The sequence below is a fragment of the Plectropomus leopardus genome, chromosome 19 (assembly GCF_026936395.1).
Source record: "Plectropomus leopardus strain MGB_pleo_1.0 chromosome 19, ASM2693639v1, whole genome shotgun sequence".
Taxonomy (NCBI): domain Eukaryota; kingdom Metazoa; phylum Chordata; class Actinopteri; order Perciformes; family Serranidae; genus Plectropomus; species Plectropomus leopardus.
In genome coordinates, this window is record NC_142194.1 from 66,331 (window position 1) to 94,230 (window position 27,900).

The 27,900-nt window shown below is 44.5% G+C and overlaps 1 protein-coding gene across 4 annotated transcripts; it reads left to right on the forward strand.

Moving 5' to 3' along the window:
• Positions 1–688: 688 nt before the first annotated feature.
• On the forward strand, positions 689–24,156 carry jakmip3 (Janus kinase and microtubule interacting protein 3). 4 transcript variants are annotated; one of them, XM_088070286.1, is made up of 24 exons: positions 689–1,044; positions 1,931–2,133; positions 2,268–2,510; positions 3,070–3,309; positions 6,872–7,072; positions 8,108–8,221; positions 8,418–8,564; positions 9,683–9,820; positions 10,246–10,281; positions 10,408–10,479; positions 11,088–11,192; positions 13,759–13,887; positions 14,031–14,114; positions 14,720–14,782; positions 16,685–16,783; positions 17,581–17,679; positions 17,807–17,866; positions 18,140–18,205; positions 18,399–18,467; positions 19,460–19,537; positions 20,608–20,841; positions 21,138–21,203; positions 21,367–21,426; positions 22,319–24,156. In XM_088070286.1, exons 2-23 carry the CDS (start codon positions 1,999–2,001, stop codon positions 21,415–21,417), a joined length of 2,529 nt encoding a protein of 842 aa, XP_087926412.1. In that variant the 5' UTR covers positions 689–1,044; positions 1,931–1,998; the 3' UTR covers positions 21,418–21,426; positions 22,319–24,156. The 4 variants fall into 4 exon arrangements, with proteins under 4 accessions (XP_087926412.1, XP_087926414.1, XP_087926413.1 ...); XM_088070288.1 differs by having other exon boundaries at positions 17,807–17,860; XM_088070287.1 differs by having other exon boundaries at positions 1,937–2,133.
• The last annotated feature ends 3,744 nt before the right edge of the window (positions 24,157–27,900 follow it).

The following is a 27,900-nucleotide window of genomic DNA, read 5'->3' on the forward strand; positions in this document are numbered from 1 at the left end:
TATATATATATATATATATATATATATATATATACACACTAGGTTCAGTGTGGATCACTTGTACCTGTTTTTTGTATTTCTGTGAGTTTATCATGATGTGTGTATTTCTGTGAGTTTATCATGATGTGTGTATTTCTGTGAGTTTATCATGATGTGTGTATTTCTGTGCAGTGTTTGCAACACCCCATATTTCGATCCTGTAAAACACTGATTGGATGTGGCTGATTTCACACAGCTGTGTTGCATGATTTAATTTACATGTATGTAATTTATATATAGACTGCTTTCATTTTGATTTCACACCAGTCGAATCATCACAGCTGTTTGTTCGGACAGAAACATTCATTTCAGGTAAAACAATCTTTTAATGAACTTTATCAACACTTCATGAATCATCTCACAGCTGATGCACCAATCAGAGAAACCTACGGAGAGCCGCCAAGGTCACATGACGCAGAAAACGAGAGGACGCCATGATGACCGACAGCTGGAAAACACCAAGAGTCACCGCAGACCACCTTCACCACAGGACCGATGGTGATGATGATGATGATGATAATGATGATGCTGTGATGAAGATGACATGATGGTGTAATGGTGAAGAGTGTCCAGCAGAGGGAGGCAGAGCTGAGGAGGTTCAGCTCTGTGTCACTGAGGGATGCTGGGAGGAGGAGGAGGAGGAGGAGGAGGATGACGCCAGCAGAGGCTGCAGAGATGCTAACAGCACCGACACACAAACACACACTGACAGGAGCTAACTGCTAACACAGACAGACACACATACACAGACAGAGAGACAGACAGAGACACAGACAGAGAGACAGGGAGACAGAGAGACAGGGAGACAGAGAGACAGAGAGAGGTGGAGGCTGATGCTGACTGGACACACATAAACACACACACACACTGACACACAGTGAGCTGCAGTGTGGCTAGCTGGTTAGCATGCTCAGGTTAGAAGGCTAACGCACACACACACACACACACACACACACACACACACATACACTCAGCAATGCAGTGTCCGAGGCTTCCTATTGGACGGTGAGTGATCTACACTTTTTCATGTGTGTGTTCAGTTAGACCTGAACTGTGTGTGTGTGTGTGTGTGTGTGTGTGTGTGTGTGTGTGTGTTGATGTTACTGCTATAGGAACCTTCATGTGTTGCCGTGGCAGCGTTAGTTCATCACCTGTCAGAGGTTCTCCTGTCCCGCCTCGGTGTATTCAGAGAGTTAACGTGTACGAGAACAGCTGATCCTGAAACCACATGTCACATGTCGCCGCTCTGTCAGTGAACCTCTGAGTCTACATGTTACATTCTAGGTTTCCTTCTGCGTCTGCATATTACGCTCTAGGTATCCTTCTGCGTCTGCATATTACGCTCTAGGTATCCTTCTGCGTCTGCATATTACGCTCTAGGTATCCTTCTGCATGATCATCGTGGTTGTGGTGGTCTGCGATAAAGATCCCACTGATACCACTGTGAGCAGTTAATACTGCCAGCAGCATTTCATAGAGGCACAATTACGTAAGAATCACACAAAAACTGTAATAACCTAATCGGAGAAAAATAAAATCCTAAAGCAGAGGGACACAGGTAAAATCTTCCTGCTTCTGATACACAACCCTTCCAGTACAACACATCACTAGAACAAAAAAGCTGAGCGTTATTTAGCAAACTTTTCAATCACCAACCAGGTTTTTAAAAACAACAGGAAGTTTGTCAGGAGGAGCAGAGACTTATCATGGAGGTCAGAGGTCAATGGATGCAATTCCTCTGATATCCACTTGTCCTCCACCTGTCCTCTGTCCCCTCAGAACAGAAACAGACATGTTTTCAGTCTGCTTGTCACCTGCAATGTGACCACAGATGTGATGTCACTTCCTGTCTGAGGTGTGTGTTGGTGTGTGTCTCTCCTTGTGTCCGCAGGTCCAGATGTAGTCAAACCTCAGTTTGACAGACAGCTCATTGGGGGGCGGAGCCTGCAGGAGACGGTGATGTCAAAGAAAGGAGCAGGGGGGCGAGGGAAGGGGGAGCGACCTGACGCCATGGCAACTCTTCAAGCAGCTAATGAGGAGCTGAGAGCCAAACTGACGGACATCCAGATAGAACTACAACAAGAGAAGAACAAGGTAAGGACTACAATCCCCAGAGTGCCCCTAGGATTAGTCCTACATCCAGATAGAACTACAAACTGAAAACAAGGTAAGGACTACAAACCCCAGATTGCCCCTGCTGATGTTGTCTTGTGACCGCTGGTCCTCAGGTGAGCCGTCTGGAGAGGGAGAAGAGTCAGGAGCTGAAGGCGGAGCATCACCGCGCAACGGTCGCTGTGACGGAGCTGAAGACCAAACTCCATGAGGAGAAGCAGAAGGAGCTCGCCATCACCAGGGAGACGTTACTACGGCAACATGAGATGGAGCTGATGAGGGTCATCAAGATCAAAGACGGAGAGATTCAGCGTCTCAATGGACTCGTGCTGACGCTGAGGGACGGATCCACTGACAAGGTGACTTTACACACCTGTCCTCACCTGTACACACCTGTCCTCACCTGTCCTCACCTGTACACACCTGTCCTCACCTGTCCTCCCCTGTACACACCTGTCCTCACCTGTTCTCACCTGTACACACCTGTCCTCACCTGTTCTCACCTGCACACACCTGTACACACCTGTACACACCTGTCTGCAGCTGTCATTGTGTATCTGGTGTTTGAAGCTGTTATTTTGTGTCTCGGATTTGAAGCTGTTATTTTGTATCTTGTGTTTGAAGCTGTTTTTTTTGTATCTCGTGTTTGAAGCTGTAGCTTTGTATCTCAGCGTTTGAAGCTGTTACTTCGGGCCTCATGTTTTCAGTCAGTCGGTTTTGTTTCCACTGCTGTGGTCTGTTATAAGCTGCGACTGTTAATTTGATTTTTATTTCTTGAAGTTTTCTTCGGGTTTCGGTTCAGCTTCCTGTTAAACTCTCATAGCAGCAGCTGACAAAGAGACACGTCTTCTCTCTGAAAAGGTGTGTGGTCCCTTTAGCTCCTCAGATGTTCAGGCTCTCTGTCCTGTCCTTCCTCAGGTGAGGAGCACCCTCCTGGCAGAGGTGGAGGAGGCAAGGAGGGGCTGGGAGGTGGAGCGCTGTCGCCTCCAGCAGGAGGTGCAGGAGCAAAGAGGAGCAAAGAGGAGCGCTGAGGAGGCTCTGACCTCAGCTCAGCAGGCCTGCCAGGCACGGGCAGCCGAACTGCGATCAGCTCACCACCAACACCAGGAGGAGCTGAACCGAACCAAGAGGGACTGCGAGAGGGAGGTCCGCCGCCTGGTACGAGTCACCGAGTCACACCTTCACCTCCATTCACACACACTCACGTGACTCGAGGTGGTTTTAACACGACCTGCTCAGACTCAACACCTCAGGACACTGACCCTCAGTGACACACAGTGAACTGCAGGTACCCTCAGTGACACACAGTGAACTGCAGGTACCCTCAGTGACATGCAGTGACCCTCAGTGACACACAGTGAACTGCAGGTACCCTCAGTGACGTGCAGTGACCCTCAGTGACACACAGTGAACTGCAGTTACCCTCAGTGACACACAGTGAACTGCAGGTACCCTCAGTGACGTGCAGTGACCCACAGTGACACACAGTGAACTGCAGGTACCCTCAGTGACGTGCAGTGACCCACAGTGACACACAGTGAACTGCAGTTACCCTCAGTGACACACAGTGAACTGCAGTTACCCTCAGTGACGTGCAGTGACCCACAGTGACACACAGTGAACTGCAGGTACCCTTAGTGGCGTGCAGTGACCCACAGTGACACACAGTGAACTGCAGTTACCCTCAGTGACACACAGTGAACGGCATTTACCCTCAGAGACCCACAGTGACCCACAATTACCCACAGAAAACAGAAAACAAAGACTGAGTGAGACACTCTGACTCGTATGACACGGTGAAAAGACAAACAGCGAGTGGTACGAGTCGGCGGCAGTCACACAGAGCAGACTCTGTTCACAGACTGAACTCAGTCTCTCTTCACTTTCACTCAGTTTTCAGGGAACATGGAAAACAGCAACCGTTTTCTGTTCAGTTTTGAGTAAAAAATATATTTCTTGTCGAGCAGTTTTCTGCCATTTTAAAGGAGCAGCTTTTCTTTCAGGCTGCGTTCATCCGCTGCAGTGTTCAGTCTGACTGCAGAGTTAACCCTTTCTGCTGCATTAGTTTGACACCAAACTTGTCACTTAAACCCGTTGCATCATCTCAGCTGTGATGATTTATCTCCTGCATCGTTCAGGCCACCTGGAAGAAAAAAAAAACTCCTGACTGATGACGTAAATTTAAGACCAACAAGGTTTTTGAATGAAATAAGGAGGAATGAGCAGAACAGGGTTAACCCTTTGAAACCTGGATTGACATCACTGCTTTCAGATGCCTTTCACAAGATTTTAACCCTCTGAGCTTGGAGCATGTTGCTTTGATTTCTTTCAAAAACATGGAAGAAAGGGAATTGAGGATCTTGGCAAGAAATGTTCTGCTTGTAGATAGATATATATTTTTTTAGGGAAATTGTTTTTAGAGAACGACATTTGTAATTATTGTAATTATATCTTTAGATTATTTTACACAATTATAACTTTTAAGCAGTTCTTCGTTTTTTTCCTTGTTTGCTGTGTTTTTTTTGTTTCACTGTCTTGTTTTTGTTTGTTTGTTTGTTTGTTAGTTTTTATGTTGATAAATTTGAAGTATTTATCTTGTGCTTTTGACTAGTTCTTTGCTGATTTCTTGGTCCTTCTTCTTAAGCTGCTTGTTGCAAGTTTTCTCAGGTTTCAAAGGGTTAATGTCCTGACACATGGCTCTGTGGTCGTCACGGGGCCGTTTAGTTCTGACAGTCCAAGTCCTAACCCTGTGACAAGAGTCGGATCAGGTTCCAGTTATTGGGGTTTGGTGCGTCCTGATGGACTCGGGTGGACCCGGTACCCGGTCTGATGGCGTTCTGAGTCATGATGACCTCGGGAGAAGAACGTTTGATTATTCAGAGAACGAAAGTGAAGCGTGAAGAGGACGCTGGTCTCTGCCAGCGTCAGTTATTTTTATGAGTCTTTGAACAAATAGTTTCCGGTTTTTGTGGCTTCACACTTATTTTGGGAAACTGTGAACATTTTATTGGTGTTTGTTACTGATGACGAGGATCCTGCTGCTGCTGCTGCTGTCAGCTCTCTTCTCTGTTCGGCTCTATGACACTTTGAATTGGGTCCACCCAGCCAGCAATCTTCGTTTCAAAAAACGTTTTAAGAATGTTGTAATGCAACCAATGCAATGTTTTAGGGACATTTCTAGTTTTCTTTTAGTTCCTAGAATGTTTTTAAAGTTCAAGAAACATTCTCTATAAACATAAAAAATGTTAAAAATGTTGTCTTATTATTAATCTATCACATTGCATTTTCATTTAAAAAAAGTTGTGTAATCTCAGTCCTCAATAACATGTTCTAAATGTTACTTTGAAAACATTCTTCCTTTGTTCTCATGTAACACTGTGGGAACGTTTTATAAAAGAACGTGCTCTGATCTGTCACGTCTCTACATCACTAAAACATCCTCAGTGTTGCAGCTCAAATGTTACATCTTAAGGTCTTTGCACACCAGACGTGTGCAAGTGTACGTTTTTTCAAACCTGTAGCAAACCCTCAATGCAATCTTTCACACAAGCAATGTCATTTTGCAGAGCGAAATTTCTGCTTTTATTTCATTTCACTTCCAACGAGTACACATTCAACCAATCAAAATGCTCGTTATTGCCACATCACACTCAAAATATTCAATATGGTGGACCGGTTGATTGTTTTTGCTTCACAAATCCCGGTTTTGTTTGATAAAAGGCAAAAACATAAAGATAAGGACCTCAGAGACCACGTGAGGGGTCTCTCGCCTGTGCTAAGTTGTTTGTGTCTTTAATATGATATTATGTGGCCTCGTAAAAAATCGAGACAGGAAGCCCAACTCCTGTCCAGTAATATGAATGAACCAAATGCGCCGTGTGCACAGCTCCAGCTGTTCACAAACAAATGGGACTTTACTCAAATGACACATTTAAAAACAGAGTATGGTCTCACCTCAGAACCACGACGTAGTGTGTGTCGGCTCTCTGAAACTGCTGCTGTACAAGTATTTCAAACTGTCTGACAGACATCCTGAAGGCAGTCCTGAAGCGGCGGTGGTTCAGTTTCAGCTCCTGAACCAAACAGTGGAACTCACCGAGTTCTCCTTTCTTTTCCAGGATGGGATGAACCCATTTATTTCGTTTTTGTCTCGTTATTAAGAAAAATAAGCACCAGGTCATCGCCACTTGATGTCGAGTCCATTTTGATTTCCCCGGTACGATTGTTTTTTAGAATTTAAATTAGTTTATTTGTAAAACCGCGTCGCCCCGCATGTGAATAGACAGAATCGCCTCCAATTAAAAGCTATTTTGTGCCGTTTATTCGCTTTGCCCCTGGTGTGCAAAGGCCTTTAGTCAGCATTTAACCTCACAGGAACATTATTTGAAATGAGAAACATCCTTAAAACGTTCTTTGAACGTTAGATGAAAATGTTTTCTGTAAAACATTATTACAACATGTAGGTAACGTTAGTCAGTGTTGTGAGAACGGCCCCTGCTGGCTGGATAATTATCCTGGAGTGTGCTTGAGTATGTTCAGGCTCAGGTCCTTCATGGAGTCACTTTAAAAAAAAAACAAATTTATGCATGTTGGATTTAGCCCCGCCTCTCACCCGTATGTCTGACTAACTTCGTCTCTCACCTGTCTGACTGACCCTATCCTGACTAACCTGTCTGTCTCTCCCCCATCTGTCCTTGTGTCCATCTGTGTGTGTGTGCAGATGGATGAGATAAAGCTGAAGGACCGGGCAGTCAGTGTTTTGGATAAGGCCCTGGGGCTGCAGGCGGGACACGCCCACCGCCTCCAGCTGCAGACGCAGGCTGCCGAGCAGCAGATCGCAGCGCTGAGGGACGCTCAGAGGGTCGGCCTCGGCCACCCGGGCCAACCCTCTATCCCCGCCCCTAACACCGCTCCTCACATTGTAAGCTCCGCCTCCACTCGCACTGCATGACATCACTTCCTGTCACAATTTAACATGTGAACTTCGCCTCCCAGTGACATTATTACGAACGCTGCTCAGCATCCATCCAAACACTTGGACCGCCGTCAGACAGGCGTGTCCTCTGGTCCTCAGTTTCTCACAATCCACTGCTCACTTGTCCTCGCCACCTGCATGTCATGTGATCAGGTGGACGACCATTGAAAAGCCTCGTGCTGCGTGACACGTGATGACCTCACTTCTGTGACTCGCAGACGGACCTAAAGCGCCAATCTCACATCAACATGCAACTTTGTATAGAAATATATAGATAATATATCTGGTCAACAAAGCCATGCAAAATACTCTAAATACTGCATTTACGATAAATACTACAAACACTATAAATTCTACAAATACTACAACTACACATGATAAAGACTCGTCAGGGGACAAACAGCTGTCCATGGTAGAAATACTACAGCTACTACAGTTATTACTACAGTCACATATCAGCAGACATGAAGCTGTTCTTGGCTGGAAGTGAAGTGCACCCTGGGAGTTGCAGTTGTCCTCTGTCCCTCAGTCTTCATGTCTTCATGTCCACAGACTTCTTATTAAAGGACAGAAAGACACTTTCATGTCCAACATGAAGCAGAGCGACACTGCAGCAACCTGAAGGACCTCACACCAACCTCTGTGTGTGTGTGTGTGTATGTATGTGTGTGTGTCTGTGTGTGTGTGTGTGTGTGTGTGTGTGTGTGTGTGTGTGTGTGTGTGTGTGTGTGTGTGTGTGTGTCTGTGTGTGTGTCTGTCTATGTGTCTGTGTGTGTGTGTGTGTGTGTGTGTGTGTGTGTGTGTGTATGTGTGTGTCTGTGTGTGTGTGTGTGTGTGTGTGTGTGTGTGTGTGTGTGTGTGTGTGTGTGTGTGTGTGTGTGTGTGTGTGTGTGTGTGTGTGTGTGTGTGTGTGTGTGTGTGTGTGTGTGTGTGTGTGTGTCTGTGTTTGTGTGTCTGTGTGTGTGTCTGTGTGTTTTACAGTCTCAGGAGGACCGGGACACTCGGAGGTTTCAGTTAAAAATCGCTGAGCTCAGCTCTGTCATCAGGAAGTTGGAGGATCGAAACGCTCTGCTGTCAGAGGAACGCAACGAACTGGTAACACACACTTCACACACACACACACACACACACGTTTATCTGTCTACACTCATGAGGACCCTCAGTGACATCATGCAGTTCTTGACCTCCTGTTTGTTGTTTTGTGTATATTTTGTGCTGATTGTGTGTGTGTGTGTGTGTGTGTGTGTGTGTGTGTGTGTGTGTGTGTGTGTGTGTGTGTGTGTGCCTGCAGCTGAAGCGTCTCCGGGAGGCTGAGAGTCAGTTTCTTCCTCTTCTGGACAAAAATAAACGTCTGAGCAGGAAAAACGAGGAGCTCGCTCTCGCTCTGCGTCGCCTTGATAACAAGCTGCGCTTCGTCACCCAGGAGAACATGGAGATGGTAACTATGGTAACCCCTGACCCTGTACACCTGTACCTCTACGGCGCACTGACACCTCTACCTGTACAACTGTGCATCTGTACACCTGCACACCTTTACAGTAGCTGTCATTAAACGTCTTCTAAAGAAGCCCACTCTCGATCCTGAGCGAACTACAGACCGATATCTAGTCTCCCCTTTATTTCTAAAACCCTTGACAGAGTGGTTCATCAACTCTGTGACTTTCTCAGTCAGACTTTGGACTTTCAGTCAGGCGTTAGACTTTCAGTCAGACTTTAGACTTTCAGTCAGACTTTAGACTTTCAGTCAGGCTTTGGACTTTCAGTCAGGCGTTAGACTTTCAGTCAGGCGTTAGACTTTCAGTCAGGCTTTCGACTTTTTCCCCGTTACAGGGGTTCTTTTTCGGGAGTTTTGGGTGATGTGAGGGTCTAAGGGCAGAGGGATGTCGTACACTGTAAAGCCCTCTGAGGCAAACCATGTTTTGTGAAAATGGGCTCTGTAAATAAAACTGACTTGACTTGAAAATTGACTACACCTGTACACCTTTGCACCTGTACACCTGTACACCTTTGCATCTGTACACCTTTGCATCTGTACAACTGTACACCTTTGCACCTGTACACCTTTGCATCTGTACACCTGTACACCTGTACACCTGTACACCTCTAAACGTCTACACCTGTACACCTGTACACCTTTGCACCTGTACACCTGTACACCTCTACACTTGTACACCTCTAAACGTCTACACCTGTACACCTGTACACCTGTACACCTTTGCACCTGTACACCTCTACACCTCTACACCTCTACACCTCTACACCTGTACACCTCTACACCTGTACATCTTTGCACCTGTACACCTCTGCACCTGTACACCTGTACATCTCTACACCTGTACATGTACACCTGTACCTCACATTGTCAGACAGGGTCCCAGTCAGTAGAGTGGTGCAGGTCCAGCCTGCTCCAGTCTGGTCCAGCAGAGTCCTGCTGAGTTATCTTTAATCTGTGAGGAGTGACTTCACTCCACCTGACAGACTGTTCACAAAACCCAGATTTCTGATTGGACGGAGGCTTCCTCAGGTACATGGTAACAACAGTGTTATTGTCCACAGAGGCGGCCGAGTTCTTTAAACGACCTGGACCGGAGTCACTCCACCAGTTACCATGGTTACAGCCAGGATGAGAGAGAGATGGAGTTTCTAAAGTTACAAGTTCTGGAGCAACAACACATTATCGATGACCTGTCCAAGGTACTAATACTACAAATACTACTGTTACTATTACTACACATCACCGATGACCTGTCCAAGGTACTAATACTACAAATACTACTGTTACTATTACTACACATCATTGATGACCTGTCCAAGGTACTAATACTACAAATACTACTGTTACTATTACTGCACATCATCAATGACCTGTCCAAGCCACTGATATTATAAATACTAAAACTCCTAATACTACTACTACTGTTACCATGACTAGTACTGCAACAAGATATTATCGACAACCTGTCAGAGGTAATGCTACCACTGCTACGACTCATCATTGAAGACCTATCAGAAGTACTGTTACTGCTACTACACATTATTGATGACTTCTTCTAGGTAAAAATACTACTTATACTTCTACTACGGTTGATATTTAAACTACTCTGTGTTTTTTTTTTCAGGCTCTGGAGACGGCTGGTTATGTAAAGAATGTTATAGTAAGTACTAATCAATACTGCTGCTACTGCAACTCTTAGCACACTCCTTCTACTAAACAAATATATGAATGAATGAATGAACGAACGAACGAACGAATGATTTATGTTGCTCTGTGTTTCCTCCAGGAGAGAGACATGCTCCTGAGATACAGACGTCAGGACTCAGTGAGGAGGAAACGAACCTTCAGAGCCTGCAGGGTGAGACTACTACCACCATTACTACTATTACTACTACTGCTACTATTACTACTCCTACTGCTCTTACTAGTATTACTACTGCTACTACTACTGTTACTATTACTGCTGCCTGCAGGGTGAGACTACTATCACTATTACTACTACTGCTGCTGCTACTACTACTACTACTACTACTATTACAACTAATACTACTATTACTACTGCTACTATTGCTTCTACTACTGTTAGTATTACTGCTACTACTACTTCTACTTCAGTTAGTATTACTGTACAGGTGAGTGTATTTGACAGCTCAGTAGAAGTCTCTGACGGAGCTGTCAGAGAAAGTGTTTTTGTGTAAGTGAACCTTTGATCAGAGCTCTTGACTGATGTGTCAGACAATGGTCATCGTTCTCACATTCTGGTGTTCTCCTGTTCTCCATTCTGTTCTTAATCTGTCCTCCATTTCTCCTGTTGTCCTGTTCTCCTTTCTGTTCTTTATCTGTTCTGTTCTCCTGTTTTTTTGTTTTCCTGTTGTCCTGTTCTCCTTTCTGTTCTCCTTTCTGTTCTCCTTTCTGTTCTCCTTTCTGTTCTCCTCTCTGTTCTCCTGTCCTCCTGTTCTCCCACAGGTCATAGAGACGTTCTATGGTTATGATGAAGAGGCGTCGGTGGACTCTGATGGATCATCGTTGTCGTTTCACACTGACAGAACTCCGGATACAGAACCAGATGAGGTATTCGAACACACCTGGTTCCTGTTGAGTTCTCAGGTGGAACCAAGGATCCAGAACCTTTTTAGGGATCAGCTACATTTAGATCAACAGCTTAACTTTGATGGGTCACATCTTTGAATTCTGCTGCATTTGTCTGATCTTTAAAATTATCTGAATCATTCACTAAACGCTTCACTCTGCATGGCTCTCAGTCTCAAAACGCCAGACTCAAAGTTTATCTCCTACGTAAGTGAGATATAACCTCCTATCTCCGACAGAGGAGAGAAGTTATCTCCTATAGAGGAGAGATATTGTCTCCTACAGAGGAGAGAAGTTATCTCCTATAGAGGAGAGATATTGTCTCCTACAGAGGAGAGAAGTTATCTCCTATAGAGGAGAGAAGTTATCTCCTATAGAGGAGAGAAGTTATCTCCTACAGAGGAGAGATATTGTCTCCTTTAGAGGAGAGATATTGTCTCCTACAGAGGAGAGAAGTTATCTCCTACAGAGGAGAGATATTGTCTCCTATAGAGGAGAGATATTGTCTCCTACAGAGGAGAGAAGTTATCTCCTATAGAGGAGAGATATTGTCTCCTATAGAGGAGAGATATTGTCTCCTACAGAGGAGAGAAGTTATCTCCTACAGAGGAGAGAAGTTATCTTCTATAGAGGAGAGATATTGTCTCCTACAGAGGAGAGAAGTTATCTCCTACAGAGGAGAGATATTGTCTCCTTTAGAGGAGAGATATTGTCTCCTACAGAGGAGAGAAGTTATCTCCTACAGAGGAGAGATATTGTCTCCTATAGAGGAGAGATATTGTCTCCTACAGAGGAGAGAAGTTATCTCCTATAGAGGAGAGATATTGTCTCCTATAGAGGAGAGATATTGTCTCCTACAGAGGAGAGAAGTTATCTCCTACAGAGGAGAGAAGTTATCTCCTATAGAGGAGAGATATTGTCTCCTACAGAGGAGAGAAGTTATCTCCTATAGAGGAGAGATATTGTCTCCTATAGAGGAGAGATATTGTCTCCTACAGAGGAGAGATATTGTCTCCTATAGAGGAGAGATATTGTCTCCTATAGAGGAGAGATATTGTCTCCTACAGAGGAGAGAAGTTATCTCTTATAGAGGAGAGATATTGTCTCCTATAGAGGAGAGATATTGTCTCCTACAGAGGAGAGAAGTTATCTCCTATAGAGGAGAGATATTGTCTCCTATAGAGGAGAAATATTGTCTCCTACAGAGGAGAGAAGTTATCTCCTACAGAGGAGAGAAGTTATCTCCTATAGAGGAGAGATATTGTCTCCTACAGAGGAGAGAAGTTATCTCCTATAGAGGAGAGAAGTTATCTCCCTATAGAGGAGAGATATTGTCTCCTACAGAGGAGAGAAGTTATCTCCTACAGAGGAGAGATATTGTCTCCTTTAGAGGAGAGATATTGTCTCCTACAGAGGAGAGAAGTTATCTCCTACAGAGGAGAGATATTGTCTCCTATAGAGGAGAGATATTGTCTCCTACAGAGGAGAGAAGTTATCTCCCATAGAGGAGAGATATTGTCTCCTATAGAGAGAGATATTGTCTCCTACAGAGGAGAGAAGTTATCTCCTACAGAGGAGAGAAGTTATCTTCTATAGAGGAGAGATATTGTCTCCTACAGAGGAGAGAAGTTATCTCCTATAGAGGAGAGATATTGTCTCCTATAGAGGAGAGATATTGTCTCCTACAGAGGAGAGAAGTTATCTCCTATAGAGGAGAGATATTGTCTCCTATAGAGGAGAGATATTGTCTCCTACAGAGGAGAGAAGTTATCTCTTATAGAGGAGAGATATTGTCTCCTATAGAGGAGAGATATTGTCTCCTACAGAGGAGAGAAGTTATCTCCTATAGAGGAGAGATATTGTCTCCTATAGAGGAGAAATATTGTCTCCTACAGAGGAGAGAAGTTATCTCCTGTAGAGGAGAGATATTGTCTCCTACAGAGGAGAGATATTGTCTCCTATAGAGGAGAGATATTGTCTCCTACAGAGGAGAGAAGTTATCTCCTGTAGAGGAGAGATATTGTCTCCTGCAGAGGAGAGATATTGTCTCCTATAGAGGAGAGATATTGTCTCCTACAGAGGAGAGAAGTTATCTCCTATAGAGGAGAGATATTGTCTCCTGTAGAGGAGAGATATTGTCTCCTATAGAGGAGAGATATTGTCTCCTACAGAGGAGAGAAGTTATCTCCTATAGAGGAGAGATATTGTCTCCTATAGAGGAGAGATATTGTCTCCTACAGAGGAGATAAACTCAGGTTGCCAGCCAAAAAGAAAGTTCATCAAAAGGGCGTCATTTTCTTTTCTGTATTTCAGGTATTTCTGTAGATCTGGTCTGACTGGTTCTGTTACTGTTCTGTCTGGTTCTGTTACTGGTTTGACCGGCTCTGTCACTGGTCTGGCTGGTTCTGTCACTGGTCTGACTGGTCTTACTGGTCTTACTGGTCTTACTGGTCTGGCTGGTTCTGTCACTGGTCTGGCTGGTCTTACTGGTCTGGCTGGTTCTGTCACTGGTCTGACTGGTCTTACTTACCCTGTGTGTGTGTCTCAGGTGTGTGTGCGTGAAGAGTCCGAGTTCCGTTACCGTCAGCTGACTCAGGAGTATCAAGCGCTGCAGCGAGCGTACGCTCTGCTGACGGAGACCAGCGGAGGAAACTACGACGCCGAGAAGGAAATCAAGGTGACCTGACCTCTGAGCAAGGCACTAACAGGCTGACGGTTCTATTCCCTTTAATGAAGCGAGGCACTAACAGGCTGACGGTTCTATTCCCTGTAATGAAGCGAGGCACTAACAGGCTGACGGTTCTATTCCCTGTGTTTCAGACCAGAGAGCAGCTGCTGAGTGAAATCAGTCGATATCAGTCCAGAGTCGCTGATCTGGAGTCAGCACTGAAACAACAAGGACTGGTAACACACACACACACACACACACTCACACACACACACACACACACTCACATACACACACACACACACACACACACACACACACACAGTGTACACACACTCACATACACACACATACACATTGTATATATACTCAAACACACACACACACACACACACACACTGTTTATACACACAAACACACACACACACACACACAGACAGACGTAGAACAGAAGATAAACAGAGGAGGCGAATATCACAGCAGAGGAACTCTGAAGAAACAAAAACGATCCAGGTGAGAACATTACCTGTGTTGTGATTGGTGGACCAGGTGAGAACATTACCTGTGTTGTGATTGGTGGACCAGGTGAGAACGGTGTTAACTCAGCCTCCCTCTCACCTGGCTGAGAAGCTTGTCGCTGCAGTATTTGTGCATATTTAAAAACCTGCAGATGTCTCAGTCTGTCCTCATTTTTCACAGAACGTGTGTTTGTCTCTCAGACTGAAATCGTCTTTTCTATTAAACAGCTCTTAGCTGTTGATAATGTTCATTTACCTGTCTGTCTCTCTGTCCTCCTGTCTGTCTTCCTGTCTGCCTCTCTGTCCTCCCATCTGTCTCTCAGGATGTCCAGTGGGTGGAGGAGAAGCAGGCGTTGTATCAGAGGAATCAACAGCTGGTGGAGAAGGTGAGACTTGTGTTGACATCATACAGCGTCATGTCTTTTTGTCTCCTTGTCTCTGACGTCTCTTCGTCTCTGCCATCTCTCACATCGCTGATGTTTCTGTCTCAGACGTCTCATTGTCTTTGATGTCCATTTAGAACAAATGTCAACAAAGAAACAGGATCGTGGTGTTGTCAACTTTTATCACAATGATCAGAGAGAGACCTCTATTCATTTTAAGATCTCTGCAGACAGAAAGACACAAAGACAGAGAGACACAAAGACAGAGAGACAGATAGAGAGAGAGAGAGAGACCTCTGTTCATTTTAAGATATCTGCAGACAGAAAGACACAAAAACAGAGAGACACAAAGACAGAGAGACAGATAGAGAGAGAGTGAGAGAGAGAGACCTCTGTTCATTTTAAGATCTCTGCAGGCACAAAGACAGAAAGACAGACAGGTGTGTTTCTGACAGTATATGTCTGACTGTATATTCTGACAGTATATGTCTCACTGTGTATTCGGACAATATATTTCTGACTGTATATGTCTGACTTTGACTGTATATTTGACGGTTTATGTCTGACTGTATATTCTGACAGTATATATCTGACTGTGTATTCGGACAGTATATTTCTGGCTGTATTTTCTGACATTTTATTCTGACTGTATATGTCTGACTATATATTTGAGTGTAGGTCTGACTGTATATTCTGATGGTGTAGGTCTGACTGTATATTCTGATGGTGTAGGTCTGACTGTATAATCTGACTGTATATTCTGACTGTATATGTCTCACTGTGTATTCGGACAATATATTTCTGACTGTATATGTCTGACTTTGACTGTATATTTGACGGTTTATGTCTGACTGTATATTCTGACAGTATATATCTGACTGTGTATTCGGACAGTATATTTCTGGCTGTATTTTCTGACATTTTATTCTGACTGTATATGTCTGACTATATATTTGAGTGTAGGTCTGACTGTATATTCTGATGGTGTAGGTCTGACTGTATATTCTGATGGTGTAGGTCTGACTGTATAATCTGACTGTATATGTCTGACTGTATAATCTGACTGTATATGTCTGACTGTATATGTTTGACTATATTCTGACTGTATATTCTGATGATATGTTTCTGAATGTATATTCTGACTGTAGATTCTGATTGTATATGTCTGACTGTATGTTCTGACTGTATATATCTGAATGTATATGTCTGAATGTATAATCATGGTCCTGGTTGCGCTGATGCTGTGATCCTGCCTTTGGACACCTCCCTATCAACACGTGCATGAGACTGTTATCATCTCCCTCAACATCATCAGAGTGCAATTAATGATTTCACACCTACCGTTATTGTAATATGACATGCATCTGTGTCTATTATTGCTGTGCCTCTCTCCCCCTCTCTCCTCCTCTCTCCCTCTCTCCTCCTCTCTCCCCCTCTCTCTCCTCCTCTCTCCCTCTCTCTCCTCTCTCTCCCCTCTCTCCCCCTCTCTCCCTCCTCCTCTCCCCCTCTCTCCTCCTCGCTCCTCCTCTCTCTTTCTCTTTCCTTTTTGTCATGATTGTATTTCATTTGTTATTTACGACATCTATTGCACATCTGTCCGTCCTGAAGAGGGATCCCTCATCATCCTCTGCCGCTCTTCCTGAGGTTTCTTCCTCTTTTTTTCCCCGTTACAGGGTTTTTTTTCGGGAGTTTTGGGTGAAGTGAGGGTCTAAGGGCAGAGGGATGTCGTACACTGTAAAGCCCTCTGAGGCAAACCATGTTTTGTGATAATGGACTCTATAAATAAAATTGACTTGACTTGACTTCATATGTCTGAATGTAGATTCTGACTGTATATGTTTGACTATATTCAGATGATATATGTCTGACTGTATATTTTGACTGTATATGTCTGATGCTGTGCAGGTGAAGCAGATGGAAGGTGTGAAGCTGAAGCTGGAAAACGACATCCAGGACATCAGAGATCAGAATGAGCTGCTGGAGTTTCGGATCTTAGAACTTGAGGTAACAACAGTCTCACAGACGTAAACAACAACAGCTTACACCACTCAGACAAAAGTAAACAACCAGTTCAACCAGTCGGACTGATGTTAAGAACAGAGACAAAGACAACAAAGACCACAAAGCCCGGAAGGCCTCCTTCTTCAACCTGATGGTCTCCTTCGGTTGCTGCCATAACAGGCACCAAAAACCTTCTCACAACAGCTTCAAGCAGCTGCCTCTACAATGGAGGTTTTGAACATGGACTACTCAGATTCCATGTCCCCAACCTCCCCCTGGGATGCATGAGAAGATCCACCGGAGGTGTGATTTGAATATTTGAATATGAATTATCGGATGACACAACCTCAAAATCGATCATCAATCTTTGGTCTAGGGAGCTCTGGTACCAAGTACACTTATGAACATGCCTATGGTTGAACATGGTGTTTGTTATGGATAATCCATGACTGGCACAGAAGTCCAATAACAAAACACCACTCAGATCTGTCAAGCCAACTCTGTTTCTGGAACAGATAACACAGAGTTTGCCTTATCTCAGGGTTAATATACTCAGAGTTTTCACATAACCTGCTTTCTGGAATACCCCCCTTTTCTAGAACCGAATACTCAGAGTTTCCTATCTCGGAGTAAATCATCTTAGAGTTCAGGGTTAGACTCCAAGTTTGTTGAACCTCCTTTCTGGAATACCCCCAGTTCAACCAGTCACACTGAAGTAAACAACCAGTTCAACCAGTCACACTGATGTAAACATCCAGTAAAGCAGTAAGACTGACTGACGAGCTGTGTTTACTGTTCAGGAGAGAGAGCGACGCTCACCTGCCATTAACTTCCAACAACTCCATTTCCCAGAAGGCCTCAGTCCTCTACAGATCTACTGTGAGGCAGAGGGAGTGGCTGTGAGTACCATCACACCTGAGGACACCTGTAAACACACCTGAGCACACCTATAAACACACCTGTAAACACCTGAGCAGCTCAGAGTGGTTCTGAGTATTCTGATTGGTGTTTGTGTGTCCTCCTCAGGACATTGTGATCAGCGAGCTGATGAAGAAGTTGGACATTCTGGGCGATAACGCCGTAAGTGTATGTTGAATTTATTTTGTTTGTGTTTTATATTAAAGTATCAAGTTTGACCTGAACTTCGCCTGTTTCCATCAAAAGCAGCAGATTTCTCACTTTTCTTTATTTATTTGTATCTAAAACCTCCAGCAACAGCAGGGTGTCCTCTCAGAGCTGCAGTCCTCTGCAGTTTGTCTCCTGTCCTCCATCTGCTGTCTCACTGATCTATGACTCAGCTGATGCCCACATGTCCTGGCTGTGTCTTTGACATGTTGTTGTTTGCATGTCTTCCTGCAGAATCTGTCCAATGAGGAGCAGGTGGTGGTGATCCATGCCAGGACGGTGCTCACTCTGGCAGAGAAGGTAACACAAAACATCTGTGCTGACCTTTGACCCCGTCCTCAGATCTCTGATAAAAGATGAGTTGATGCAGACCGATGTTTGTGTCTCAGCTCCCCTGGAGAGTCCTAAAAAACCTCATGTCCTGCCAGACTTTCTGACACTTTGTCAATCTGCCTGTCTCTGTCTCTCCCCAACCTGTCTGTCTCTGTTACAGTGGTTGGAGTCCATTGAAGTGACCAAGTCGTCTCTGCAGCAGAAGATGTTGGACATCGAGAGTGAGAAGGTAGAAATCAAACCCTGAAGTCTCTGTGTCGTTGGTGACAACCAGAGATGACAGTAGACAGTGGACAGTGGACAGTAGTCAGTAGACAGTAAACAGTGGACAATGGATAGTAGACAGTAGACAGTAGACAGTAGACAGTGGACAATAGACAGTAGACAGTGGCGAGTAGACAGTAGACAGTAGACAGTAGACAGTGGACAATAGACAGTAGACAGTAGACAGTGGACAGTAGACAGTGGACAGCTGACAGTGGACAGCTGACAGTGGATAGTGGACAGTGGACAGATGAGTGATTCAAAGGTCCTGGCAGGATCTTAACCAGCAGTTTATAGTCGCCATCTGAAACCTGAATCCACTGGGACATTTCATAGGAACAAACATTTTTCACTTGACAGAGCTCAGCGACGTTGTACACCACACCGACAGAGGAGCCTGTCGTCACGGCGATGCCCTCTAACAACAATCAGATATTGGTGGTGATCTTCAGGTCATAGATACAAACCACCAGCAGCAGCGTCTCTCTCTCTCCCTCTCTCTGTCTGTCTCTGTCTCTCTCTGTCTCTCTCTATCTCATTCTGTCTGTCTCTGTCTCATTCTGTCTCTCTCTGTCTGTCTTTGTCTCATTCTGTCTTTCTCTGTCTCATTCTGTCTCTCTCTGTCTCTCTCTGTCTCATTCTGTCTCTCTCTGTCTCTCTCTATCTCATTCTGTCTCTCTCTGTCTGTCTCTGTCTCACTCTGTCTCTCTCTGTCTCTCTCTGTCTGTCTCTGTCTCATTCTGTCTCTCTCTGTCTCATTCTGTCTCTCTCTGTCTGTCTATGTCTCATTCTGTCTCTCTCTGTCTATCTCTGTCTCATTCTGTCTGTCTCTACCTCACTCTGTCTCACTCTGTCTCATTCTGTCTCATGTCCATCTGGATGGATCATTGGATTCACAGTTCTTTCTTTCGTGGACCTCTGACCTCTGACCTCTGACCTCTGCATGTTGTTTTGTAGGACCTATTCAGTAAACAGAAGGGTTACCTGGATGAAGAGCTGGACTACAGGAAGCAGTCAATGGACCAGGCTCATAAGGTCAGTGACAGCAGCTTCTTACTGCCAATATCAGTGAAAACAAAAGACAGACATCAAACATCACATCTCCGTCTCAGTGACAGCAGCCTCCGATCGTAGAAAGGACAGTGACGTGGGAAGAAACCAGGAGCACAACCACCGGGGTCTCCCTGTAGACAGGAGGGCTATACCTGGCATTTTCTGACGGTGGGGCACAAAATTGTCTCACGTTTATTAAAGAAAATGTCTTTGAAGGGTTTACTATGGGGCACAGGGTCAACTGTGGGGTACAGGGTTTACCTTGGGGTACAGGGTTTACCGTAGGGTACAGGGTTCACTGTAGGGTATAGGGTTTACTGTGGGGTACAGGGTTCACTGTAGGGTACAGGGTTTACTGTGGGGTTCGGGGTTTACTGTGGGGTACAGGGTCAACTGTGGGGTACAGGGTTCACTGTAGGGTACAGGGTTTACTGTGGGGTACAGGGTTTACTGTGGGGTACAGGGTTTACTGTAGGGTACAGGGTTCACTGTAGGGTACAGGGTTTACTGTGGGGTACAGGGTTCACTGTAGGGTACAGGGTTTACTGTGGGGTACAGGGTTTACTGTGGGGTTCAGGGTTTACTGTGGGGTACAGGGTTTATTGTGGGGTAAAGGGTTTACTGTAGGGTACAGGGTTCACTGTGGGGTACAGGGTTTACTGTGGGGTAAAAGGTTTACTGTGGGGTAAAGGGTTTACTGTGGGGTAAAGGGTTTACTGTGGGGTACAGGGTTTACTGTGAGGTTCATGTTTTACTGTGGGGTACAGGGTTCACTGTAGGGTAAAGGGTTTACTGTAGGGTACAGGGTTTACTGTGGGGTACAGGGTTTACTGTGGGGTAAAGGGTTTACTGTAGGGTACAGGGTTTACTGTGGGGTAAAGGGTTTACTGTGGGGTAAAGGGTTTACTGTAGGGTACAGGGTTTCCGGTGGGGTAACGGGCTGTGGGGTAACGGGCTGTGGGGTACAGGGTTTCCGGTGGGTACCAAGAGTTTTTCTTCTGTAATATGGCCACAGCTCTGAGGCGATGAACTGTTTTCTGTCTCCGGCTCAGAGGATCCTGGAGCTGGAGGCCATGCTGTTTGAGGCTCTGCAGCATGAGGACGAATCCAGGATGGAGGGCCTGAAGGTGGAGGAGGGCCGTCTGTCCGACACGCTGACAGAGGATGAGAGGGATGCGCTCCGCAGAGCCATGGACCAATGGAAACGAACACTGATGTGCGAGCTGAGAGAGAGAGACGCACAAATCCTCAGAGAGAGGATGGAGCTGCTGCAACTGACACAACAGGTAGCAGCAACAGACACACAAATCCAACCAAACAACAAGTAACAACAACAACAACAGACACACAACAAGTGACAACAACAGACACACAACACCAACCACACCACAGTCACACAACAAGTAACAACAACAGACACACAACACTGACACAGACCTTTCTGTGTAGTGGACATGATGTCGTTGACATGTTTTTGACATGACGTTGTTTATATGTTGTTTTTTATATTTTCATGTTTTTGACATGATACTTTTGACGTGATGTTATTGCGTTGTTAAGATTATGTTTTTGCGTTTAACAGAGGAACAAGGAGTTAGAGGAATGTATAGAAGCACAGAAACGGCAGATTAAAGAGCTGGAAGAGAAGGTAAGGACCAATAGAAACATTGGTTTTAGACGGAAACATCAGTGTACCATTAGATTTCAACAGGCTACCCATCACCGTAGCAACAACTAAACTGTAAACTGTAAAAGATGACAGTTTGTAAACAATCTGTGACTTTAAACATGATATTTTCTTTATCTTTCAGTTTCTATTTCTGTTTCTATTCTTCTCTTTGGCCTTCATCCTCTGGTCCTAACGGCAGCTGGTGAGTCACACAAAAACAGTCTGCACCGGGTATACAGATGCAGACTGCACCGGGCTACTGGTTATTACTTTGGTTTCCAAAAAAAAAAAAAAGGGGGGGGGGGTGCGGCACTTCTTCTGCCACTAGACGGCAATACCTGTGACTAATCACACCTGAAGCACTTTTTGCACTTACTAAGGGTTTTTTCCTTAAGTCTAAATTCTTGCTTGTGTTGTACGTTGCTTTGGATAAAAGCGTCTGCTAAATGACATTGTAGAATTGATGAATTGTAGGGTAACAATGAGGGACACAGAGTGTACCCCGGGTATACAGGGTATCAATGAGGGACACAGAGTGTACCTGGGTATACGGGGTATCACCGAGGGACACAGGGTGTACCCCGGGTATACAGGGTATCAATGAGGGACACAGAGTGTACCTGGGTATACGGGGTATCACCGAGGGACACAGGGTGTACCCCGGGTATACAGGGTATCAATGAGGGACACAGAGTGTACCCCGGGTATACAGGGTATCAATGAGGGACATAGAGTGTACCCCGGGTATACAGGGTATCAGTGAGGGACACAGAGTGTACCTGGGTATACAGGGTATCAGTGAGGGACACAGAGTGTACCTGGGTATACGGGGTATCAGTGAGGGACACAGAGTGTACCCCGGGTATACAGGGTATCAATGAGGGACATAGAGTGTACCCCGGGTATACAGGGTATCAATGAGGGACACAGAGTGTACCTGGGTATACAGGGTATCAATGAGGGAAGCAGAGTGTACCTGGGTATAAGGGGGATCACTGAGGGACACAGGGTGTACCTGGGTATAAGGGGGATCACCGAGGGACACAGGGTGCAGGGTTGCACTAATGGTGTTGATGTTCTTCTCTGTGTTTTAGCGTCTGCAGGCCTCCAGAGTCCAGCAGCTGAACAGTCCGCGGGGTCAGCTCAGTCTGGATTAGACCAAACGCCAGGAGGATTCAGAAGGATTCAAGGTTTTGAACCAGCAATTCACTGACTGAGGCCCATTGGCTTCGCTGCCCGGCAACCTGCCTCTGGCTGCTGTCAGCCAATCAGAGCAGAGCCTATCAGTCAGCTGACTCTGGAACTACACCGTCACACCTCTGACGAAGATGAGGGTGGTCTCCATGGCAACTGTTGTGTTTCACATAACCACAACCAGCAACATGCTAACGAGCTTACAGTTAGCTGTCGTACACCAGGAACCTCTGTTTAGACACCTTATAAGCCAACTCACATCCCGGACCTAAGGAGGCTGCCGGACCAACGTGGTGCTGGAGTCCATTCAGTGTTAGCTCAGCTAGCTGGACTGTGTTCGGTGTTAGCTCAGCTAGCTGGACTGTGTTCGGTGTTAGCTCAGCTAGCTGGACTCTGTTCGGTGTTAGCTCAGCTAGCTGGACTGTGTTCGGTGTTAGCTCAGCTAGCTGGACTCCATTCAGTGTTAGCAGTTATAGCTAAGTGTAACTGCTAACCCAGCAGAGTCCGGTTAGCTGCTGTGGTTAGCGGACCTCTTGAGTGTTGGGGTAACATTAGCTGACTGGTTTGGTCCTAGTTTGCTCGCCTCTCTGGGGTTCATGAATTTGGAGATCTGTGATCACAGGAGACATTCGGTAAAGTGTTTGCTAATGTGGATGAGTTCACACAATAGAATCACTGTAGAGACACAGCAGAAAACAGTAGAGACATCTGTCTGTCCTGATGGGACGTCAGCTGAATATAATTGCGTCCTGATTGGCTGAGAGGTTTGACATTGTCTCTGGATCTTAGGTCACAGTGCGTAACCTGGGTTCATCTGAATCATCCTGGGACCAAAAACTGATGAAGACGCTGAGTCTTCGAAATGTCGGGACGTCTGCTGGAGGTCGAGAAATCAACAGGACAAATGAGACGATGTTTTGACCTGAGGACACAAAGCATGCAGTTTGAGAGAAGTTTTAAAACCAACCAGAAACATTTGATTTAATAAGAAACCTGCAGCAGGTTACGGATGTGACCCGGTCTCTGCAGCAGATCACAAACTGATGAAGGAAAGTACAACGTCACATCTTCACAGACCACAGCCAACAACTGAGGATAATTTCACTAAAACAAACACAAATCTACAACTATATATCATCATATAATTACTGCACTAAGAAGAATAAGAAGAATTATTTATCATTATTATTATTATTATTATTATTATTATTATTATTATATTATATGAATTCATCTAAGTTCAGTTCCTATTGCTGGTGGAGATAATCAGCACATTTGATACAGAAGTGACTATCTGATTAAATTAAATGAGAATTTAAAACTAGAGAACGACCAAAATAAAAATACAGGGAATTATATAAAAATGTTTAAATACAAAGGTTGATTATGACAAAATATATTGCGCTTTGGTTAATTTTTAGATGAATTGAGTGTTTACAGGTAAAGGTTTCCTCTGACGCTTTAATTTCACATCAGGGCTTTGAGTTTCTCTCTCCATAAAAGTGAACATAATATTGTGTGGTAACAGAGTAAAGAGAACATGATTTATTTACCATTTAAAATGTGAATTATCTTAACTGAGTGTTTCACTGAAGCGGCTTGATGAAAAACTGGACCCTGCTGTTGTACTTTTATTATTCCAGATGATATTTTTCTATCTCTGCTGTGAGTCTGAACTCAGTGAACATCTGAAGAGTCGGCAGTTTGATGTGATTACAGATTAAAAACCAGACTGAAGACACAACTGTGTGTGTGTTTGTGTGACAGTGTTTCCGTCCTCTACCATCCAGTTTTGGAGAATCTGTTCTGACACTTTGTCCCTACAGCAGGCGAGCGTCTGACCGTCCAATCACCTTGTCGCACGGCGTCTAATCGGACAGCCTCTCATCGGATCGCGTTTCATCGGACAGCGTCTCATCAGACAGCGTCTCATCAGATAACGTCTCATTGTCTCATCGGACTCTCGAGGTCCACAAGTAACCTGTAAACATGGAGCTGCATCACATTATGTCAACACACCACAGACCCATCAGCTGTGCGCTCAGAGACATCAGACGGGTGAGTAACTGCATCTTACTGTTTTAAACTGTCTGACAGATCATTTAAAGGAAACAGCAGGCAGGTTGTTGTTGGCCTTCAGCTCTGAGGGGCTGCACCTTGAGGCCGGTTCAACAGAGCCTCAGGACACAGCTAACAGCTACCACTATCAGCTCTCTCTGTTAACCCTTTTTGTTCCAGACTAATAATAATTATACGTTTTATTTGTAGGCAGCTTTCAAAACACTCGATCTCACCTTACAAAGCAGAGATTAAAAACACCAGTGTCACGACAGATCAGTTAAGTGAAGGCGACAAACTTCCAGTGTGTAAAATCCTTCTGTGCAGAGGTTAGTGTGACCGCATCAGACTGAATATTTAAGTTTTAAGTTGGGGGGGGGCATGGCTCTAAACTTCCAGGTGGGCGGGTGGTGCAGCGAGGTGGAAGGAAGAAGGGGGGCTGACAGTAGCATCAGCAGCAGTTACCATGGTGATGCAGCAGGTTCAGTCTACGGCAGCAGTTACCATGGTGAATCAGCACGTTCAGTCTACGGCATCAGCTACCATGGTGATGCAGCAGGTTTAGTCTGCAGCATCTGTTACCATGGTGATGCAGCAGGTTACAGAGAGCCTCCTTCATAGTCTAGAGACCCTTTAGACTCAGCAGACCTGGCTCAGACCCTGATCTGGCCTCGTGCTGCTGCTCTCTCTGTCCCTCCTGAATCCTTCTTCATATTTTTGTTTTTAAATGAGGAGGTGCTGTGAGAATCTCTCCTCATTTCAGCCTGAAGAATCATCTGTTCCTGTGGCCTTTCAGCACGAGTGACAGGAAAAAAACAGACAATGAGAGAGGTCAACAAAAGTTCAGCTCCCAGCGTCTGTCCTCAGTGTCCTCCTGCACTCTGATTGGATAAGACTTTGTCTCTAAAGAGCATCGACGCCGAGCGCATCCTGTTTTTGGCCACGTGATTGGCTGATTGTACCTAAAAAACATGAACACTGAGTGTAAAGCTGCACTGATGATACAGTCACATTCACACATGGGATCATCATGTTTGAACTCTAAACTGCAGAGTACCATGTACAGTATTTCTACTGTGTACTGTGTGTACATGTACTGCTGTCCCATCCAGTCAGCATGTCTGTGACAGGAAGTGACTTTTCAGTTTAAAACATGAGAGCATCATGTTAACATGAAGATACAGACTTTGTTACGGTCCACTGAGTGTGTGTGTGTGTGTGTGTGTGTGTTTGAGAGAGAGAGGAAAACTAGATAAATTGAATCTGACAGGCAAAGAAATCCAGTTCAGTCTGCAGCGTCTTCAGAGCTGCAGAGCATCAGCAGTAATGAGCACTGACCTGTGTGTGTGTGTGTGTGTGTGTGTGTGTGTGTGTGTGTGTGTGTGTGTGTGTGTGTGTTTTGCTTTCCCAAAAACACAAATAATATGAAACACTATTTTATTTTCAATAAAAAGCCCTTAAATAGTGCCTTGCGTAATGTTAATAAGTTGACACAGAATATCAATATATGAATTTATTTTATCTGTCTGAGGACACACAATCAGCTGCTGATGATGGTGTTTAATCAGACACACCTGTGTGATGATGATGATGATGATGATGATGATGGTGTTTAATCAGACACACCTGTGTGATGATGATGATGGTGTTTAATCAGACACACCTGTGTGATGATGATGATGATGATGATGATAATGGTGTTTAATCAGACACACCTGTGTGATGATGATGATGATGATGATGATGATGATGATGATGATGATGATGATGGTGTTTAATCAGACACACCTGTGTGATGATGATGATGATGATGATGTTTAATCAGACACACCTGTGTGATGATGATGATGGTGTTTAATCAGACACACCTGTGTGATGATGATGATGATGATGTTTAATCAGACACACCTGTGTGATGATGATGATGATGATGATGATGGTGTTTAATCAGACACACCTGTGTGATGATGATGATGATGGTGTTTAATCAGACACACCTGTGTGATGATGATGATGGTGTTTAATCAGACACACCTGTGTGATGATGATGATGGTGTTTAATCAGACACACCTGTGTGATGATGATGATGATGATGATGATGTTTAATCAGACACACCTGTGTGATGATGATGATGATGATGATGATGATGATGATGATGATGATGGTGTTTAATCAGACACACCTGTGTGATGATGATGATGATGATGGTGTTTAATCAGACACACCTGTGTGATGATGATGATGATGATGATGATGATGATGATGATGATGATGTTTAATCAGACACACCTGTGTGATGATGATGATGATGATGATGATGGTGTTTAATCAGACACACCTGTGTGATGATGATGATGATGATGATGATGGTGTTTAATCAGACACACCTGTGTGATGATGATGATGATGATGATGATGATGATGTTTAATCAGACACACCTGTGTGATGATGATGATGATGATGATGATGATGATGGTGTTTAATCAGACACACCTGTGTGATGATGATGATGATGATGATGATGATGTTTAATCAGACACACCTGTGTGATGATGATGATGATGATGATGATGATGATGATGATGGTGTTTAATCAGACACACCTGTGTGATGATGATGATGATGATGATGATGATGGTGTTTAATCAGACACACCTGTGTGATGATGATGATGATGATGATGATGATGATGATGTTTAATCAGACACACCTGTGTGATGATGATGATGATGATGATGATGATGATGTTTAATCAGACACACCTGTGTGATGATGATGATGATGATGATGATGATGATGGTGTTTAATCAGACACACCTGTGTGATGATGATGATGATGATGATGATGGTGTTTAATCAGACACACCTGTGTGATGATGATGATGATGGTGTTTAATCAGACACACCTGTGTGATGATGATGATGATGATGATGGTGTTTAATCAGACACACCTGTGTGATGATGATGATGATGATGTTTAATCAGACACACCTGTGTGATGATGATGATGATGATGATGATGATGATGATGATGGTGTTTAATCAGACACACCTGTGTGATGATGATGATGATGATGATGATGATGATGTTTAATCAGACACACCTGTGTGATGATGATGATGATGATGATGATGATGGTGTTTAATCAGACACACCTGTGTGATGATGATGATGGTGTTTAATCAGACACACCTGTGTGATGATGATGATGATGATGTTTAATCAGACACACCTGTGTGATGATGATGATGATGATGATGATGATGATGATGATGGTGTTTAATCAGACACACCTGTGTGATGATGATGATGATGATGATGATGTTTAATCAGACACACCTGTGTGATGATGATGATGATGATGATGATGATGATGATGATGTTTAATCAGACACACCTGTGTGATGATGATGATGATG

Excerpts from the sequence above, each read along its gene's own strand:
- jakmip3 (XM_088070286.1), top strand. The coding sequence starts at position 1,999 with ATGTCAAAGAAAGGAGCAGGGGGGCGAGGGAAGGGGGAGCGACCTGAC. Across the intron at positions 13,888-14,030 it reads ACGCCGAGAAGGAAATCAAG|ACCAGAGAGCAGCTGCTGAG; the intron begins GTGACCTGACCT and ends CCTGTGTTTCAG. Across the intron at positions 16,784-17,580 it reads TTCGGATCTTAGAACTTGAG|GAGAGAGAGCGACGCTCACC; the intron begins GTAACAACAGTC and ends TTTACTGTTCAG.